Raw genomic sequence first — 17466 nt, forward strand, 5'->3', positions numbered from 1 at the left:
TTTTTATTTTTTTTATTGTTAAATCATAGCTGTGTACATTAGTGCAATCAAGGGGTACATGTGCTTGTTTCATGTACAATCTGAAATATTCTCATCAAACTGTTGAACATAGCCTTCATGGCATTTTCTTAGTTATTGTATGTAGACATTTGTATTCTGCATTTGGTAAGTTTCGCCAGTCTCGTTCTAAGATGCACCATAGGTGTAGCCCACCATTTACCCTCCCTCCATCCAAACCTCCCCCCTCCCTTCCCCTTCCCCATATTCTTGTGCTATAGTTGGGTTATACCCTACATGTGAAAGCTATAAATTAGCTTCATAGTAGGGCTGAGTACACTGGATACTTTTTCTTCCATTCCTGAGATACTTTGCTAAAAAGAATATGTTCCAGCTCCATCCATGTAAACATGAAAGAGGTAAAGTCTCCATCTTTCTTTAAGGCTGCATAATATTCCATGGTATACATGTACCACAAGGTTGATGGGCACTTGGGCTTCTTCCATGACTTAGCAATTATAAAGTGGGCTGCAATAAACATTCTGGTACACATGTCTTTGTTATATTGTGATTTTTGGTCTTCTGGGTATATACCTAGTAAAGGAATTATAGGATCGAATGGCAGGTCTATTTTTAGGTCTCTATGTATTCTCCAAACATCCTTCCAGAAGGAATGTATTAGTGTGCATTCCCACCAGCAGTGTAGAAGTGTGCCCTTTTCTACACATCCACGCCAACATCTCTGGTTTTGGGATTTTGTTATGTGGGCTACTCTTACTGGGGTTAGGTGATATCTCAAAGTAGTTTTGATTTGCATTTCTCTGTTGATTAAAGATGATGAGCTTTTTTTCATGTGTTAGTAGATCGTGTGTCTGTCTTCTTTAGAGAACTTTCTCTTCAACTCCCTTGCCCACCCTGAGATGGGATCACTTGTTCTTTTCTTGCTAATATGTTAGAGTTCTCTGTGGATTCTGGTTATTAGACCTTTATCGAAGGCATAACCTGCAAAATTTTCTCCCATTCTGAGGGCTGTCTGCTTGCTTTACTTACTATGTTCTTGGCTGTGCAGAAGCTTTTTAGTTTGATCAGGTCCCAGTAATGTATTTCTGATACTGCTTCAATTGCCTGGGGAGTCCTCCTCATAAAATATTCACCCAGGCCGATTCCTTCAAGAGTTTTCCCGGTACTTTCTTCAAGTATTTTTATACTTTCATGTCTTAAGTTTAAATCTTTTATCCAGTGAGAGTCTATCTTAATTATTGGTGAAAGGTGTGGGTCCAGTTTCAGTCTTTTACAGATCACCAGCCAGTTCACCCAGCACCATTTGTTAAATAGGGAATCTTTTCCCCACTGAATGTTTTTAATGGGCTTGTCAAAGATCAAATAACAGTAAGTAGCTGGATTCATCTCTTGGTTCTCTATTCTGTTCCAGACGTCTACTTCTCTGTTTTTGTGCCAGTACCATGCTGTTTTGATCACTATCAATTTATAGTACAGTCTCAGGTCTGGTAGCGTGATTCCTCCTGCTTTGTTTTTATTTCTGAGTAATGTTTTGGTTTTTGAGGTTTTTTCTGATTCCATATAAAAAGAAGTATTATTTTTTCAATATCTTTAAAATATGACAATGGAGCATTTATAGGAATTGTGTTAAAATTATATATTGCTTTGAGTAGTATAGACATATTAAAAAATGTTGATTCTTCTCAGCCATGAGCATGGTAAGTTTTTCCATTTGTTAAAATCTTCAACTATTTCTTTTCTTAAAATTTCATAGTTCTCTGTATAGTGATCTTTCACGTCCTTTGTTAGATAAACTCTGAAATATTTCATCTTCTTCGGCACTACTGTGAAAGAAACAGAGTCCTTGACTGTTTTTTCAGCTTGGTTATTGTTGGTATATATAAACGCTACAGATTTATGTCTTGATTTTGTAGCCTAAGACATTGCTGTATTCCTTGATCACTTCTAAAAGTTTTGTAGTAGAATCCCTAGTGTTTTCCAGATATACGATCATATCATCTGTGAAGGGTGAAAGCTTGATCTCTTCTGACCCTGTGTGGATACCCTTGATCGCCTTTTCTTCCTTAATTGCAATGGCTAAAACTTCCATTATGATGTTAAAGAGCAAGGGAGACAATGGGCAACCTTTTTAACTCCATTCAATATGATATTGGCTGTGGGTTTGCTGTAGATGGCCTCTATCAGTTTAAGAAATGTCCCTTCTATACCAATTTTCTTAAGTGCTCTGATCATGAAGGGATGCTGGATATTATCAAAAGCTTTTTCTGCGTCAATTGAGAGAATCATATGGTCTTTATTTTTAGTTTGTTCAGGTGCTGAATTACATTTACAGATTTACGTATATTGAACCAGCCTTGAGACCCTGGGATAAATCCCATTTGGTAGTGGTGTATAATTTTTTTGATGTGTTGTTAGATTCTGTTTGTTAGGATCTTATTGAATATTTTTGCATCAATATTCATTAGTGATATTGGTCTATAATTTTCTTTTCTTGTTGGGTCTTTCCCTGGTTTGGGGATCAAGGTGATGTTTGCTTTGTAGAATGTGTTGGGTAATATTCCTTCTTTTTCTATATTTTGGAAAAGGTTTAGTAATATAGGTACTAGTTCTTCTTTAAAGTTTTAGGAGAATGATGACGTAAAGCCATCTGGCCCTGGGCTTTTCTTTTTAGGGAGATTTTGTATAGTTGATGCTATTCCAGTACTTGATATAGGCCTGTTCAACATTTCCACTTCGTTCTAGCTAAGTCTTGGTAGGTGGCATACTTCCAGGTATTGGTCGATTTCTTTCATATTTTCATATTTCTGAGAGTAGAGTTTCTTGTAATATTCGTAAAGGATTTTTTGAATTTCTGAAGGGTCTGTTGTTATTTCATCATTACCATTTCTGATTGATGAAATTAGAGATTTTACTCTTTTTTTCCTGGCTAAGTTGGCCAAAGGTTTATCTATTTTATTGACCTTTTCGAAAAACCAACTTTTGGAATTATTGATCTGTTGTATAATTCTTTTGTTTTCAATTTCATTTAATTCTGCTCTGATTTTGGTTATTTCTTTTATTCTGTTGGTTTTTGGGTTGGAATGTTCTTCCTTATCCAGTTGCTTGAGATTTCCCATTAAGTTATTAACTTCCTCTCTTTCCGTTTTCTTGAGGAAGGCCTGCAGTGCTATAAATTTCCCTCTTAGGACTGCCTTTGCAGTATCCCAGAGGTTCTGATAATTCGTGTCTTCATTGTTGTTTTGTTTCAAAAATTTGGTGATTTCCTTGTTAATCTCATCTATAACCCATCTATCCTTCAGCATAAGGTTGTTTAGCTTCCATGTTTTTGTATGGGTATGCAGGTTCCTGTTGTTATTGAGTTCAACTTTTATTCCATGATGGTCTAAGAGGATGCAAGGAATAATTTCTATTTTTTTTAATTTTCTGAGGTTAGATTTGTGGCCTAGGATGTGGTCGATTTTGGAGTATGTTCCATGGGCTGATGAGAAGAATGTGCATTCAGTTTTGTTGGGATGAAATGTTCTGTAGATGTCTGTTAAGTCCAGATGTTGAATGGGTAAGTTTAAATCTAAAATTTCTTTGCTTAGCTTCTTATTGGAGGATCTATCCAGCACTGATAAAGGGGTGTTCAAATCTCCAACTACTATGGAACTAGAGGAAATCAAGTTGCTCATGTCTGTTAAGAGTTTCTCTTATGAATTGAGGTGCATTCTGGTTGGTGCATAAATATTAATAATTGCAAATACAAGGTGTCCATCCTTATCCTTCCTTATTTTGGTTGGTTTAAAGCCTATTGCATCTGTGAATAGGATTGCAATGCATGCTTTTTTCTGCTTTCCATTTGCCTGCAGTATAGATGACCATCCCTTCACCGTGAGTCTATATTTGTCTTTTAATGTAAGATGAGATTCTCGTATGCAGCAGATATCTGGCTTGAGTTTTTGTTATCCAGTCAGACAACCTGTGGCTCTTTAGAGGACAATTTAAACCATTCACATTAATTGAGAATATTGATAAGCCTTTTCAGTGTCCGGTGGACATTTTTAATCCTTTTGGAACTGTGGAAGTTGGAATTTGATAAAAATTTTCTGGGTGGGTTTACTTCTGTGGTGGAGGGTTATGCTGGTCTTTATGAAGGATAGGTCTGAGAATATCCTGGAAGCTGGTTTAGTTATGGAAAATTTCTTCAACATGTGAATGTCATTAAAGTATTTAATTTCTCCGTCATAAATGAAACTCAGTTTAGCTGGGTACAGGATCCTGGGTTGAAAGTTATTTTGTTTTAGGAGATTAAAAGTCAATGAGCATCTTCTTCTAGCTTGAAAGGTTTCAGCAGACAGATCTGCAGTTATTCTAATATTCTTCCCTTTGTAGGTAATGGTTTTTCTTCTTCTGGCTGCTTTCAGAATTTTCTCCTCCATATTAACTTTAATGAAATTGATTATGATGTGTCTGGGGGATGTCTTATTCAGCTTGAGTTGTGCTGGAGTTCTGAAACTGTCTGCTATCTGAATTTCAGAATCTCTTGGCATGTCTGGAAAGTTCTCCTTCATAATCTCATGGAGAAGAGACTCTGTGCCTTGTGAAGCCACTTCTTCGCTTTTGGGGATCCCTATAAGACAAACATTAGTTTTCTTCGAATTATCCCAGAGCTCTCTGAGAGAGTGATCTGTTTTTTCCCTCCATTTCTTTTCCTCTTGGAGTGTTTGGGAGCATTCAAAAGCTTTGTCTTCAATGTCAGAAATCCTTTCTTCTGCTTGCTCCATTCTGTTACTGAGGGATTCTACTGTATTTCTCAGATCTTTGAGGGCTGTAACTTCTTGTCTCAATGTGTCAGAATCTTTGGTCATTTGGTCTTTGAAGTTGTTGAATTCTTGAGATATCTTTTGGGTTACTGCTTGGAATTCTAATTCGATCTTATTTGCTATCCAGATTCTGAATTCGATTTGACATCTCAGCTATCTGTTTGTGCATGGGATCTTGTTTTGTGTCAGCACCATTGATCCTTGGGGGAGTTGATCTACTCTGATTATTCATATTGCCAGAGGTTTTCTGTTGATTTTGCCTCATGATTTTTTTTCACTATTGCCGCTAGCCGTCCTCAGAGTAGGGAGGTGTCTGTCCAAGATTAGACCCCAGTGGGATCACTCTATTGTTGCTGGATCTTTGTAGGGAGTGACCCTGCGTAGTTCCTCTGGGGCTGCCCCAGTCAGGGAGTTCTGGTTGTGGAAGCAGCTCTGCAGTGTGACACACCTGGATCTAGCAACAGGGTGTGGGATAGGTCGTGCACACGGTTCTGGGAGTGCCTGGCACCCAGTGACTTTGGCACAGTGATCCCAGGGCTCCAGAAGTCTCTGGCCAGGAGAAGGGTTCCATGCAGAGGCAGGGAGGGTTTCCGAGGGTACACAGCTACCAGAGTCCCTGGCCAGACGAGCGGGCCAGTGTGGAGGCAGGGAGTATACAGGAGGGAGGACACCGGGTTGCACAGCTCCCGCAGTTCCTGGTCAGGGTGTGCGGAGGCCCGGCGGCTGCGGGTCGTGTGTCAAGTGTCATGGGGCAGCTCTTACCGAGGTCCGGGCAGGCTCAGATAGCGGTCACGGCACAGCTCTTAACAAGTTTTAGTACTTTTGTTAAAAAACAAAACAAGGGTGGTGCCCATACCTCAATGGGTAGGGGGCCAGCCATATACACCCAGGCTGGTGGGTTAGAACCCAGCCCAGGCCAGCTAAACAACAATGTTAAGTGCAACAACAAAATAGCTGGGCATTGTGGTGGACTACTAATCCAGCCAGTAATCCCAGCTACTTGGGAGGCTGAAGCAACAGAATCACTTAAGCCCAAGTGTTTGAAGTTTCTGTGAGCTGTGTCTCCATGGCACTCTACCAAGGGTGACATAGTAAGACTCTGACTCAAAAACAAACAAACAAACAAACAAAAAAGAGGTCTCCTTCAATCCCACACTCTTTCTCTTTTGGGGGCCTCCTGCCCCTGCCTAGCCCTCCCTGAGTAGCCTTGAGAGGGGCCTCTGGCCCCACCCTTCCTGTTCACCAGGGGTCTGCTGTAATATGTGCTCTCACTGCTCTGCCACAGCATGAGGACCCTCTTTGACCTCTGTCCATCCAGTTGTTAATGCATTAACTTATGTATGAGTTGCATATAACTCATACTACCTTTGGGCCTGGAACCTCATAAAGCATATGGAACTGGTGCATAGGTGTGGCTATGAAACATCATTATTGTGTACACAGTCAATCAACTTGTCTCCCCCATCTCCTGTCACCCTATTCTGACCTGCCCGAGCCTAGACTATTCTCTGATTACTATAACTTCTAAATAAATATTTCCCCTTGAACATTTTGCCTGGCGGCTTTTTGAACCAAACAGTATGTGGCCAGGTAACATTGTTGCACATAGTTAGGTATGATTCAGAAGTCATCATCCAAGACCATCCAAGATCCACCCCAGACACAACTAAATAGTTGTAGACTGACAAAAGACTCAATTCTCAGAAACAAATTCAGTATGTCATCAGTCACACAGAACTCATGTAGTGTGTGGTGTAAAAATTGATTCTAGTTTGAGAGAGCTGCATATAACTCATGCACAGAAAATAGAAAATAACACAGTTTTCATTAAATTAGAAAGGATAATTTTCTTTTCAAAGTTTTCATTCTATTTTCATAATAAAACACCATGACTCCAAGGAAAATAATTTTTTTCTAGCGTAGCAGCCAGTTGCCCCTCTGGCAGTCAGGCACCAGGGTCTGACTTTCAGCTTGGCTGCTCAATAACTGCATTATTTTGGGCTCTGACCTAACTTCTATGTGTCCTGGTCAACTCATTTGTAGAGCCTCACACAAGATTATGTGAACACTCAGGTAAACCCATTAAATCCATTAGAATGTTATATGTACATATACTATATAATCAGTATGCCAAATACTTGCATATTTCAGCCCAGACCTCTTTTCTGATCTCCACTTCATGGCCAGAAGTCCACTGCTGTTTCTAAAGCCCCAAACCATGGAAGTTACCTTTGACACTTCCATCTCCCTCCACTCTCACCCAATTCATCACAAGATACGTGTGCCACCTGCAATTTCTGTTTCATATTCCTTAACTTCTCTCTGTTACCACTGCTTCTATTCTAGTGTCCAGTCCTCCATATCTATCTCCTTGGCTGTCCAGCAGACTTCTAAAATATTTCTCTACTCCTGCCCCGGCCGACTGGAATCCAATCTACTCATTGTCCAGCTGGAGTAAGCTATTAAAAATATTATGTCTCCAACAAAGATTTAATAACCAGAATCCACAGAGAACTCAAACATATAAGCAAGAAAAGAACAAGTGATCCCATCGCAGGCTGGGCAAGGGACTTGAAGAGAAACTTCTCTAAAGAAGACAGGTGCACAATCTATAGACATATGAAAAAATGCTCATCATCCTTAATCATCAGAGAAATGCAAATCAAAACTACTTTGAGATATCATCTAACTCCAGTAAGATTAACCCATATCACAAAATCCCAAGACCAGAGATGTTGGTGTGGATGTGGAGAAAGGGGAACACTTCTACACTGCTGGTGGGAATGCAAATTAATACATTCCTTTTGGAAAGATGTTTGGAGAACACTTAGAGAGATCTAAAAATAGATCTGCCATTCAATCCTATAATTCCTCTACTAGGTATATACCTAGAAGACCAAAAATCACATTATAACAAAGATATTTGTACCAGAATGTTTATTGCAGCCCAGTTAATAATTGCTAAGTCATGGAAAAAGCCCAAGTGCCCATCGATCCATGAATTGTATTAATAAATTGTGGTATATGTACACCATGGAATATTATGCAGCCTTAAAGAAAGATGGAGACTTTACCTCGTTCATGTTTACATGGATGAAGCTGCAACATATTCTTCTTAGTAAAGTATCTCAAGAATGGAAGAAAAAGTATCCAATGTACTCAGCCCTACTATGAAACTAATTTATGGCTTTCATATGAAAGCTATAACCCAGTTATAACCTAAGAATATGGGGAAGGGGGAGAGGGAGGAGAGGGAGATGGGAGGATGGGCAGAGGGAGGGTGATTGGTGGGATTACACCTACGGTGCATCTTACAAGGGTACATGTGAAACTTAGTAAATGTAGAATATAAATGTCTGAACACAATAACTAAGAAAATGCCAGGAAGGCTATGTTAACCAGTGTGATAAAAATACGTCAAACCGTCTATAAAACCAGTGTATGGTGCCCCATGATCACATTAATGTACACAGCTATGATTTAATAATAAAAATTAATTAAATAAAATAAAAATATTCATGGGATCAGGTCCCTCCCCTGAGTGACAGTGTTTAAACGTTTACAAAGCCTACCAACAAAATGAGGATGCCAACATGGGTACAAGATGCAGGCCCTGCCTACCTCTCCCCTTCAATTTCTATATCCTAGACTCATCAGGTCTTCCCGAGGTGCCTCAAAGCATCAAAGTCTCACTCCCTCCACAGGGAGCAGCCTTGTAGGGCCTTTGCAAAAGATACTCCATCTACCTGAAATCTCCTTCCCTGCACTGCTTCAGTCTTATCACTGTGACAATTATTATACCTTATAATTATACATTTTAAGTGTTTTATTTCCATTATCCTGTTAACAGAAAAAACTCTTGCAAAATAAAGAGGTTTATTATGAGCCGAATGTGTGTGACCAGCCTGGAGTACATGGCCTCAAGAGGCACTGAGATAATGTGTCTACAGTGGCCTGGTTACGGTTTGGTTTTATACATTCATAAAGACAGGAATGATTAATATATGTAAGACCCTAAGTCAATATGTGGAGGGTGGTCTGAAAAAGGGACACATGTCAGGGGAGGAGGGGTGGGAGGTCTTACAAGCTATAGGTGAGTTTAAAGATTCTTTGATTTGTAATTGGTTACCTAAAGGAAGCTTTGTCTAAAGGCTTAATGTTTTAACTTACAATAAGGATGTCTGCTAATCAGAGACAAGCCGCCCCACCAGACATTTACTGAAAATCAAGCAATCTATTGAATAAACTGATGGTCTACAGGTGTGATTTAAGCTTTGTCTTATATAACCTTAAGCTCGACTCTTGTACGAATCACAAATATCTCCAAGAAGGCAGGGGGGGCATTAGAAGGCACGTTGTCCTCCCTTCTCAAGGTCAGCAACTCAACTGTAGGGTATTTCTAGGGTCCCTTTGGACAAGAGAGGATCCATTCAGTCATCTAGAGAGCTTAAGACTTTATTTCAATTCACAGTCAGGCTCCCCACTTCAGACACTGAGGTCTTTGAGGGAAGAGACCACATCTCTCAGCTCTTCTCACCTCTGTATACCCACAAACCATCACAGTAGATGCTCAGTAATAACTTCTGACTGAGCAGCATTTTAGTTCTTCAGTTCACCCATTATAAAGTTTAGCTTAATGTCCTCCTAGTTTTTTCCCTTGCTCCCATAAGTAGATTCATGCAAGTTCTTCTCTTTCCTATCAAAGGTGACTTTGCCTGACCCTCATCGTCTTCAAAATTTAAAAAAGGGGATGGGAGATTAGCTGAACAGGCTAAGTTAGAACCTGAGAATGAATGAATGACTAAACAAGGCTGGCTGATACACAACATGTATAGCTCTAAAGAACTTCTAATTTGCCCAGAGTCACTCAAGGCAGAGGTGTGATGACTGTTATGACAGATTTGAAGTAAAGTTAACACAATTCGACCCTTAGGAAGCTTGAAAGATGACAGAAAAATAACAAGTACAAGAACTTGCTGGAATGGAATAAAATATGTGAAATGGGAGGTACGAGTCAAGGCAGACGCAGAGGGGCAACCGGGAGAGCAGAGTTTGAGCTGGACCTCTAGGGTGATAAGGATTTCAACTGGAAGAAGACAGGCCAGGGAGTACCAGGTGAGCAGAGCACATCCACAGAAGGAAAAAGGCAGGCTGAAGTCTGGGCACACAGACGCTACATAATAAAGAGAAATGAAAAATGGATTGGGAAGCATGTGAATGAAATGACCCACCTTTCAAAATTCCTATGTCAGTTGTTTAGCTCATGAAACTGTGAGCTCCTTAAGACTAGGGATCTTTGTTCAACTGCGACTCACCCATTCACATTTCCACACAAGAGTCTACCACACAGACAGAGCTCTGTCCTGCTTACCGAGGCCCCATTCCAACAGAAGCTCTCTCCTTATGAAAACGGTGGTTTTCCAGAGATGTACAGGCCTATGTACTCTCCCGCAATGTGCAAGATAAACAAATAATCTAATACAGAGACTTCTAAAAAATATTTTATCTTTTCCACGTTTATAATGTTTTATTGTTCGTTCCTTAAAGATAAGAAATACATACATTGAATTCAATATATTAAAATATATTGATTGTGTTTCAATCAATATTCAGATCACTATTAGGTGCTTTGTGACCTATCAAATAAAGAAGACTTCCATAAGACAAGTACAGGGTGTCCACAAAACTGTCTATTTTAAATTGCACATGAACGTTGTGGACTCCCTGTATTTCAATTAATTCCAGATCTTCCCCCACCTATCCTGAAAAACAAGAGGATTAATTCTGCATTAGACAAGGAGAGTCAACCTTGAGACTCGCATGCCTGTCCGTCATTAGGAGGTCACTGCAGCAGTGTCCAGGGGGAATTGTGGTAAGCTACTAAGAGCTTCTTGCATATCACTATATCTCTGCCTCCTGAAAGCAAAACATAGAATTAAAGGCTGGTCTGGTGGAAAAATATAAGAATCATAGACTTTTTTCAATACTGCATGAAATTAAAATAACTACTTGACCTGTAATAAAGAGGACTTGTGAATGTGTCAGAAATTTTTTCAAAATGAAGAATAATGTTCTATTGCTAAAGTATCAGGATCGTTATGAGATCAACTTTAGTATGCTACGTATATGTAACTGTACACCTCGTTTTCCTTACTTAATCTGCACATACCCTGATGAAGATTCTTAGACTCGTTCCTGGTCTCTTCGACTACTGAAATGCAGCTCTAATGACTCTGTCACTGAGTGGTTGAGTGGGTCGAAAGTTGTCTCCCAAAATCCCATCACAGCCTTCCACAAGTTCTGCCCCCTTAACATGTGTCCTCAGTCTTCGAAATTCTTCTATCTGAAAATAAAAGCAGAACAAAATAGATTAGTCCATGATCAGACATTAACAAGATTATAGTTTCATAAATGGCTTAAAATATGTGTGAATTACAATTACAAAAGAGAAAGTTAAAATTTAACTTCAAAAAGAGAAAAACAGACTTAATTGTTTCAGACCTAAGTACATTAGATAAGACACTTTCAGAAGATGACGACAGAAGACATCCAGATCTCCAGACAACCCAAACAGTGATAGAAACCTGCTGTTAATGTGAAAATGATACACATCACTCTCAAAAAGGTTTTATGCCCATCTGAAACATAGTAAGAAAGGGTGAACAAATGTGTAAGTGTTCTTAAATGCTTCCGAAGTATATTCTTAATCAATGGATTTGGGTATTAATATTGATTAGACATTAGATGGATGAAAGATTTCCATCATCAAAGGCTTTCTTTGCTGTTTATCTAGCACTTTGAAGAACACAGGTCCAAAGAATACTTAGGATTTTCCAACGTTCTTAAGCTTCCTCTCTCAGCAATACTGATTTTCAAGTTCATCTCCCTTTCTTGGGTGACCTGTCCAGGTCCCGTGGCTTGCCCATTACGTGTGAACAGGCTCCCAGAGTCCCAAGAGATCTTTTTCATCAGTCACAAAACAGTTCATCTGACTTCCTGGTCATATCCTCCTGACAACCCGCAGCCTGCCAGCCATGACTCCCTGGGAAGTATTTAAGCAACAATCAAACTTGGGATGAGTGTTCCCCGAGCTCATTCCCATCTATTAGTTGATTTCCTTACAGGGTTCATTGTTGTTTAAGTGCCACAGTCACATGACAATGACATTTTTAATTCCTTACACAGAAGGGGAAACTAAGACTTAAGAGGTTTAAAAAGTTTCCAAATAAACGAGTGATAGAAATCTGACAGTTTCAAGTCCAACTGCTCATCTCCCAGCTCCCTGGCCACCTCTTTAAGAATTCAAGTCAAACCAATGTAATCTATATCCTGCATGAACTGGGCAAATGTGATGAGCAGCATTAATCCACCAAAAGTTCACCATCTGTGTATCAAAGGATTTTATCCACATAAGTCCTGAACATAACGCAGCCATGGAATTCTGCAACTCATGAAGAGAAATGAAATGCAAGAGATCAGCTGATTCAGGGGTTCTAAACTGAGTCTAGGAACATCTAGAGACTTAGAGGCCCATGAACCCTGAATGATATGTAGAATTTTACATGTGCATTTTCCTAAGGAGAGGCTCCCTGACTCCAAGAGCTGAATCCCACAAGATTCTGATTCAATCCACTCATACACAGAGTTGAGGAAAAATGAAACAGTTTGTTAGGTAGAATCCAGGTTAAGAAAGCTGACTTCTCTACCCACCTAGAATTGTCCTGTTTTGCCTTTTATAACCCCTACTTGCTGTGTTTATACAGAGCTGCCAGTCAGATGAGCAATTAGCTGTTTAATCTACATGATGGCTCTTCTCCAGGCGGTCCTCTTTGGGTCTTTTTTTTTTTTTTTAATTTTGCTTTCAACTAGCTTTCAATCATTTTAGTTTGAAGTTTGTTGTTTTTTGTTTTAATATTTTTTTTTCTTTTCTTCTTTTAGCGATTCTCTTGCCGTTAGCCTCCCAAGTAATTGAGACTATAGGAGCCCACCACAATTACTGGCCTTTTTTTTTTTTTTTTTCCCACTCTTGCTCACTCTAGCTCAGGATGGTTTCGAACTTCTGAGCTCAGGCAAACTCCACCTGCCTCGGCCTCCCAGAGCGCTAGGATTACAGGCATGAGCCACCAGGCCTGGCCTCTTCTTTAGGTCTTAAGTAGGTGGACATGGGTAGCACTGCTTGCTCACTGCACCTGGAAAATTTCTGGAGCCAAGGCTGAATGAGAATCACCTGCGAACTTGTTTTCACCTCAAAGTTGTTCCTAGCTAACAAAGTGGGAAGGAACCTGGTCAGTGGATAGTCCTGCACTTTTTCAAAAAGAAGAAATGACTGTGCAGGCCGTGGGCTCTGCACCTAAAACCCAATGACCAATGACTTCATCTCTTTAACCCTCAATTTCCACATGTGTACAACAGAGATGATACGAACAGAAGTCACAAGGATGGTCTGAGAAGTAAAACTCATCACAATCACCCAGCATGGTTCCGAGCACATAGGAAGTATCTGATAAATATGAGCACTTTTAATCACACTTTTTTTTGAAGTCAAACCTTTAGCATTTTGAGATAAAAATTTAGTTACAATTGTATATGCATGAGGTAGATAATAAACCAATTCACTGAGAAAACTTAAAGTCCTCTCTGCCGCATTCACTTACGTGTGATCACACATAACACACCGTGGACAGGGTCTCTGATGAGCGATGTGGTCTAGGAACCTGACTGCCTAAACATATTTTGAAAAATATTCTGTTTTTTTACTGACTTACAAGCTTATTTTAAAGCTGGGTTGATTTTATATTTATGTATTCTGAACTGAAGATAAACCTTTTCAAGCACTGGGCCTCAGCCTTGAAGCACATTCTGTGAAAACAACTTCTTCCAGAAGGGATCTGAACCAACAGCCAGCCAGTCTCAAATCACTGTACTCTCAGAGAAAACCACTCATAAGAAGAATTTTTTCTCTATCACAGCAACACTTTGAGGACTTCAAACATCAACAGATTGAGGGGGTAAATGTGTCTTTGGAAAAGGCCGATTTTTTTGAAGTAACTACCCCTCATAGCCTTTTAGTAACTTCAAATCGTTTCAAGTGTGTACTGAAATCAGCCCACACTGATAGGAGAGATTGTCATAAACGAACAGAATAATATTTCAAGATAAAAACCTTCAACAAAATTTAAATATCAGGACATCACAGAGACCATCATTATCATATATCTTGAATGTATGATTGCATCGATTTTTCATGCTACTCTACTTAAATGTGGCATTTATTTTTAAACAATTTAAAAGAGAACGGGGGGAGGGTTACAAAGAGCCAACATTTCAGAAAGAAGTCCTATCTTCTGAATCAGAGATGCACTCCAATTGGTCCAAGGTATTTATTACAAACTTACAAATCAAACTGTTCATAAAAAGTTCGGTTGAAGACCAATTTTAAAGCTGATTCTTTTACAAGTGCATTCAAAGAACTAATTTCTAGAGTTTATAGTTTGGTGCTGCTTAACTTTCAGGAGTTCTCAAGTTCTACCCCATCCTCTGATGGACTTATCTTGACTTTCATTTTGTGTGTTTTTGCATTAACAGAGAAATATATCGCATGAAAGTAACCGTGCTCTGCCCATTCATTCATCTATGGGCATTTATGTGGTTTTCCGTGTCTTGACTGTAATGAACATGGGAGAGCAGAGGTCTTTTCAAGCTACTGATTTCAATTGCTTGGGATCTATGTACCCAGAAGTGGAAGTACTTCAGGCACAGAAAGACAAAGATGGTAGGATCTATGTGAAATCAGTTTCAAATATGACCATTCTATGGTGCTACAGCAACCTGGACTTCAGAGAAACAGCCCCTCCTATCGCACAGAGAGCAAAAGACTCTTGAGAAAGGCCTGCTGCCATCCTAGGGGGGCTCAAGCTCCCAGTCGAGGGTCAGACCTGATTCCAATCCTGCAGGCCAAGCACTCAGGCTGCTGGGACTATGAGGGATCTCACCCATAGGAAATACAGGAGCAGGAAGGCATAAAAGGGAGGCAAGGCTGAGAAGAAAAGAAATTTAAAACAGTTTTCAATGTTTTAAGAGACACATATCCACACGGTAAACAAACAATAAACCCAACCATATTCCTGCCTTTCACGGGTGTTCCTTTAAGTTGAAAGAGAAAAGAAAGAAACAAAGACACACATTTAATATGAGAATGTAGATAAGTTTGGAAACAGAAATATGTAAGTAAGGGGGAAATGCAGAAAGAGAGGGAGTAAAGAAGGCTGGAAAAAAGCATAATAATCGCCCAGTCTCTGTGTGTGTCTGTGTGTGTGTGTGCGCATAACTATTTGCACAAATACCCTTATACCATTCTATCATGCTTCATCAACTCTAAGATGAATGTTATTCACATTATTATTCACAAGACCAGAATGTATCTTACAATTTTTTATTGTCCTGTTTGATAAAGTTCAGTATTTTTATTTTGTTCTTAAAATCTCATTTTCAAACACAACAATCTAACTGAAATTTTTTTTAACTTTGGCTTCCTAATGCTTAGACTATTACTCATCTTAAAGTTTTTGATGGTTACATGTCATTTTTTAAAAAATAAAATACACTCATTCAAATCTATCCAATCACTGTTGTTTTTCTCCTCCTAATACATTAACCCTAAGAGTAATGTGAAAAATTCAACTAAGTGGGGCCTCCCATCCCATATTCTAGAATTCTTATGAATCATGATGATGTAAATGCTCCACGGTGGGCTTACCAGTCAACATCACGTTCCAACTGAGGCCTACTCCTAGAACCACAGCCACCTTATGATTCGGACCTTTTTTTTTTTTTTTTTCATTTTTTCCTTTTTCTTTTCTTTTTTTTTTTTTTGTTTTTTTGTTGGGGGGGGTGGACAGAGTCTCAAGCTATCACCCTGGGTAGAGTGCCATGGAGTCACAGCTTACAGCAACCTCACACTCTTGGGCTTAAGCGATTCTCTTGACTCAGCCTCTCAAGTGGCTGGGACTATAGGCACCTGCCACAACATCCAGCTATGTTGTTGTTGTCATTGTTGTTTTTTAGGTCGCCCCGGCTGGGTTCTAACCCGCCAGCCTTGGTGTATGTGGCCGGCGCCCTACCCACTGAGCTGCAGGCACTGCCCAGACCTTTTTTTTTCATGTTGCTAATGCAGACACTATGATCCCAGGGCAGATGATACATTGCAAGATAACAATGGTTTCCACAATAACACCCAGCAGCTTATTTAAATACATTAACCTTATTATATAGAAGGAAATGTTTTTTCTTTAATTCAATGCAAAGTTTTACATTTCTCAATATAATCAGTTCAGTGGAGACTCACTTGCCATTCCCTATTCATTTTGTTATTTTATATAACACGCCTCTTTCTCTCTCTGATCCCCTTAAAATGCAACAATTCAAGGCTCTTAATTTTTCTTGGTCAAAATCCCAGAATCACACCCTATTCCTTGGGTTCCTCTCATCTTTTCTGTCTTCTCTAGACCTTTTTAATTTTTGCCAATTTCTCTGAAATTATATGAGCAGCACCAAAAGAAACATTCAAGTTAAAAAGAAACTGACCTATTTTCTAAGATTATAATTTTTTTTAATTTCTGGAAACTGCATTTTAAAATGCATGTAAATGTGGGTCTGTCTGTGTGTGCATACATTTTTACACTGCTACCCTCTGAGCAGACGTTGTCACAGAGCTATGTGCTAATAGTACCTAAATCTTCTGCCTTGAAAAGTATAGCTAAATGGAAAGTCATTTATTTTCAAGAATAGTTGAGATTATTCTTTCCAATAAACATTCCTTTAGCTTTAGTTCCCCCATTAGAAGGGTATGTTTTATCTTCCAATAACCAAGGACCATAACTTTAGTAAGTTAGGGTTAGACTTTGTCAGTGGCTGTAAGCAGAGGAAAAATACAAAGACCCAAAGGCGCAATGGTGTATCTCTGGATCTCAGCTTAACATACTGATCAACATGATAGTAAAATATTGTATCATGACTATAGTACCTCAGTGACATTCTCAGTTCAACATTAACTGGAAAGGAAACCCCTCATGGAATTCTAGTGCAACTGAGAATCTGGGGGTCAATAAGGTTCAGCCTGACTAACTTTCAATAAATTGAAATTTGTTGGGATTGTAAACAAAAATTTTACTTTTCATTAGATTTTATCTATCTTTAGAAAATCCCCCTCAACAAAGTTATGCTCAGCAAATCTAACTCTTCTACTTCTCTTTCGAGTCGATAGCCTCTCCTGGTGGCTAAATCCAACTAATGCTTTTCAGTCCTTAACTGCATGTGTGTGCAGAATCTGATACTCACGATCTCTCTGCTCCCTTCTTCCTAAAATTCACGTCTCTTTTAGCTTCTAAACCAGAAATGGTCAACCTGTGGCCTGCAGGCTGCGTGCAGATTATCTGAGACCTGTTCTATTACCTGTGGTTTCAGATATTGCCAGAGGTATGTTGGGCCTTTTCTTTTGTTTATCAGCTGTCATTAGTATTTGCATATTTAATGTGTGACCCAAGACAACTCTTATTCTTCCAATGTGCAGCAGAAAAGAAAAAGAGTTGGACACCCGGTTCTAGACACTCCACGAGCCTCCTGACTTTCCACAAGTCTCGAGCCA

General features: G+C 39.3%; 1 protein-coding gene across 1 annotated transcript in view; it reads right to left on the minus strand.

The window, feature by feature from the left end:
* CA8 (carbonic anhydrase 8) overlaps positions 1-17466 on the minus strand; it is a 119033-nt gene that overhangs the window by 24682 nt on the left and 76885 nt on the right. Inside the window, exon 8 of the mRNA XM_053559306.1 lies at positions 10993-11166. Coding sequence (XP_053415281.1) covers positions 11032-11166 — 135 coding nt within the window. The 3' untranslated portion in view covers positions 10993-11031. The remainder of the gene's footprint in view (positions 1-10992; positions 11167-17466) is intronic.

The sequence above is a fragment of the Nycticebus coucang genome, chromosome 13, assembly GCF_027406575.1.
Source record: "Nycticebus coucang isolate mNycCou1 chromosome 13, mNycCou1.pri, whole genome shotgun sequence".
Lineage (NCBI taxonomy): Eukaryota > Metazoa > Chordata > Mammalia > Primates > Lorisidae > Nycticebus > Nycticebus coucang.